General features: G+C 63.6%; 1 protein-coding gene across 1 annotated transcript in view; it reads right to left on the reverse strand.

Moving 5' to 3' along the window:
- Positions 1–1,603: 1,603 nt before the first annotated feature.
- DNAAF3 (dynein, axonemal, assembly factor 3) overlaps positions 1,604–2,845 on the reverse strand; it is a 7,237-nt gene continuing 5,995 nt past the window's right edge. Inside the window, exons 5-7 of the mRNA XM_015569457.1 lie at positions 2,546–2,794; positions 2,280–2,354; positions 1,604–2,195 (exon numbers count right to left, since the gene is read on the reverse strand). Of these exons, the coding sequence (XP_015424943.1) occupies positions 1,784–2,195; positions 2,280–2,354; positions 2,546–2,794 (736 nt within the window). The 3' untranslated portion in view covers positions 1,604–1,783. The remainder of the gene's footprint in view (positions 2,196–2,279; positions 2,355–2,545; positions 2,795–2,845) is intronic.

Below are 2,845 nucleotides of genomic sequence, written 5' to 3' on the forward strand. Positions count from 1 at the left end.
CCCGACGGTCCAGCCCAGCCCGCTCTCACCGCATCGCCGCTCCTGGGGGAAGAGAAAGCAAGAAAGGGGGTTCATGTCGGGCCTGTGGTCTGTCCAGTCCGTCTCCAAAGGGATCCCAGGAAGCCCCTCTGACCAACAGGTCCTGCCACCAGCTTCCCAGTCTCGGGTCCAAGGAGTCTGATTGCCAAATTCTTACCGCATTCTGACCCCCAGGAGTCCTGAACCCCCCTCTCCCTTCTCAGGCCAGGGGTCCAGCCCGCAGCCCTCACCCCTGCAGGAGATAGCCCACCTCCCCCTGCCTGGGCCTCAGGGGACCGGCTGCACTCACTCGTCCGCCATGCTGAGACTCCGGCCAGGAGCTGGAGGGGGCAGAGAAGGGACGAGAGGCTCTTGGAGAGTCAGCGAGGGGGCGTCCGGGGTGACCTTGAAGGCCCCAGGGACTTCAGTCTCGTCCGGGCCGCTCAAGCCTCACTGAGGACACTGATGAAGGGCGAGGACAGCGACTAAATATACTGCTCCCCCCCTCCCCCTGCCCAGGATGCGAGATAACGGGGCGCGTGAGGGGTGGGGCGGGCGGTGCTCCAGCTGGACCATCCCCACACAGAGATGCCTGGGAATCCGGCCCCTTCACTCTGATAGGAGACCAGGCCGCTAACCCCCCCTCCCTCAGACCCAGGGGTCCAGGCCCCTCTAACTCCCCCCGTCAGACCCAGGAGTCCAGGCCCCCAGTCCTCCTCCCTCAGACCCAGGGGTCCAGGCCCCCCCCCCCTCCTCCACCAGATCCAGGAGCCCAGGCCCCCAGCCCCTCCTCCCTCAGACCCTGGAGTCTGTACCCCAGCCCCTCCTCCCTCAGACTAAACTGCCACCTCCATGGGGGCGGGAGCCTGTCTGTCTTTTCCATCACCTGATGGTGGGTGTCAGTGTCGGAAGTGGTGCGGGGCACTCAGGCCCAGCACCGAGAAAGCCACGCCCCCTCCACTTGGAAAACCGGGAATGGGAGTCTGCGCCCCAGTCCCTCACTAAAGTGCACCCTCCATGAAGGCAGAGCCTGTCTGTCTTTTCCATCACCTGATTGTGGGTGTCAGCGCCCGAAGCCATTGCCACGCGATACATTGTATTGTCTTATTTGAGGATCCACGTTTGTGGTGCGGGGCACTCAGCCCAGCCCTGGGAAAGCCACGCCCCCTCCACTTGGAAAACCGGGAATCTGGTCTCCGCTGTCTGACCTCTCCTGGCCCCTCCCCTCCCCCAGCCCTGGAGCCGGACTGAGGACGGGACACAGGGACACAGAGACGACTCTGCTGACTTTATTTGGAACGTGGGTGCTGAGCAGACGCAGAGAGGAGACATCCCCAACCCCCGCTTGGGCAGGGGACCCATGGGGACCCCGCAGAGCACCTGAGACCCGGGGCCCGGTCTCCCGGCTGCATTTCGAGTGTGGGGGAGTGGAGTGTGGACCTCTGAGAGAACCATCTAGAATTCTAGGGACAGAATACAGTGGGGCCTTGACTTACGAGTTTCATTCGTTCTGAGACCGAGCTCGTTAAGGAGTTTGTTAACTCAAATTACTCTATCAACTCAGTGCAAAAAAGCAGCCGAGAGACAGCTGGTATCTCAAAAAACAACTCGTTAGTCGGGACACTCGTAAGTCAAGGCCCCACTGTATAGAATCTCAGAAATGGAGTCTGAAATTCCAGCAACACCTCTGGGGCTGAGCGAGAATGTGGAGGGTGTAGCTGAGTGTCCCAGAGGCCGGTCCAACTCCAGGACCCAACTTGAGAAGTTAGGTGGGGCGGTGTTCTCTGAGGGTCCCCTCAGACTCTCTGGTTTGGGGGTTCTGACTCCCTGTGGGCGGAGCCAAAGCCTCGAGTGAAGAAGCCTGAGACTCTGAGGGCAGTTTGAGGGGTTCAGGGGGGCTTTGACCTTGGAGGGGCTGGGTCAGGCGCTCCGAGGGCGGGTTTGTTGCCTCAGGAGGCGGAGCCAGGACATCAGGAGGCGTGGCCAGGGCTGCAAGGGGCGGAGTCCCGGGTTCCACTGCGGGGCCTCCGGGAGCTGAGTCCCCGGACTTGCAGAAGCGCGCGAAGGTCTCGGGGGACCCGGCACCGGGCTGTGGGGCGAACCCCGCTGCCTGAGCCAGTTCCCCAACCCGGTCGGAGAATCCCCGGAGCTGCTCCGGCCGCACGTCCACCAGGTAGCTGAGATGGAGAAGCCGTGCGTTAGGGGACCCGGCGGCTCTCCGTCCCCAGCCTGGTGCCCCGCCCTGCGCTCCACGGACTCACCGGGCTAATTCCACGACCAGGCGTCCCCCAGGGGCCACGCAGGCCCCGAGCTCAGGGCTGAGAAGATGGACCATCCTGGGGCAGAGAGAGCACGGGAGGGCTGAGGTCCTGAGGGAGGAGGCTGGGGGCCCGGACTCTGGGTCTGAGGGAGGAGGGCTGGGGGCCCGGACTCCTGGGTCTGAGGGAGGAGGGGCTGGGGGCCCGGACTCGTGGGTCTGAGGGAGGAGGACTGCAGAGGGAGGCCCCAGACCCCCAGGCCCTCTTACCCACAGGCCACATAGAGGAGCTGGAACCGACCCTTGTAGCAGCTCTTGTGGTGGAGGGTCTGGGCAGAGCCGAGGGGCAGGAAGTGGACGGTGAAGGGTGCCGGGCCAGGGGCTGCAGGGGAGACCAGCACAGTGAGTGAGGGGACACACAGAGCTGGTAGATGACACGGCTCGGCTCTCTGGAAGCCCTTTCTCAGCCTTTTTCCTCGGTGGATTCCTGGGGAAATTTCTGGGCCGGCCGGCCAGGTAGGCAGAGGCCCATTTTACAGACCAGGCAACTGAGACTTGAGAGAGGGAAAG

Source organism: Myotis davidii, unplaced genomic scaffold (assembly GCF_000327345.1).
Source record: "Myotis davidii unplaced genomic scaffold, ASM32734v1 scaffold326, whole genome shotgun sequence".
In the NCBI taxonomy this organism is placed as follows: Eukaryota; Metazoa; Chordata; class Mammalia; order Chiroptera; family Vespertilionidae; genus Myotis; species Myotis davidii.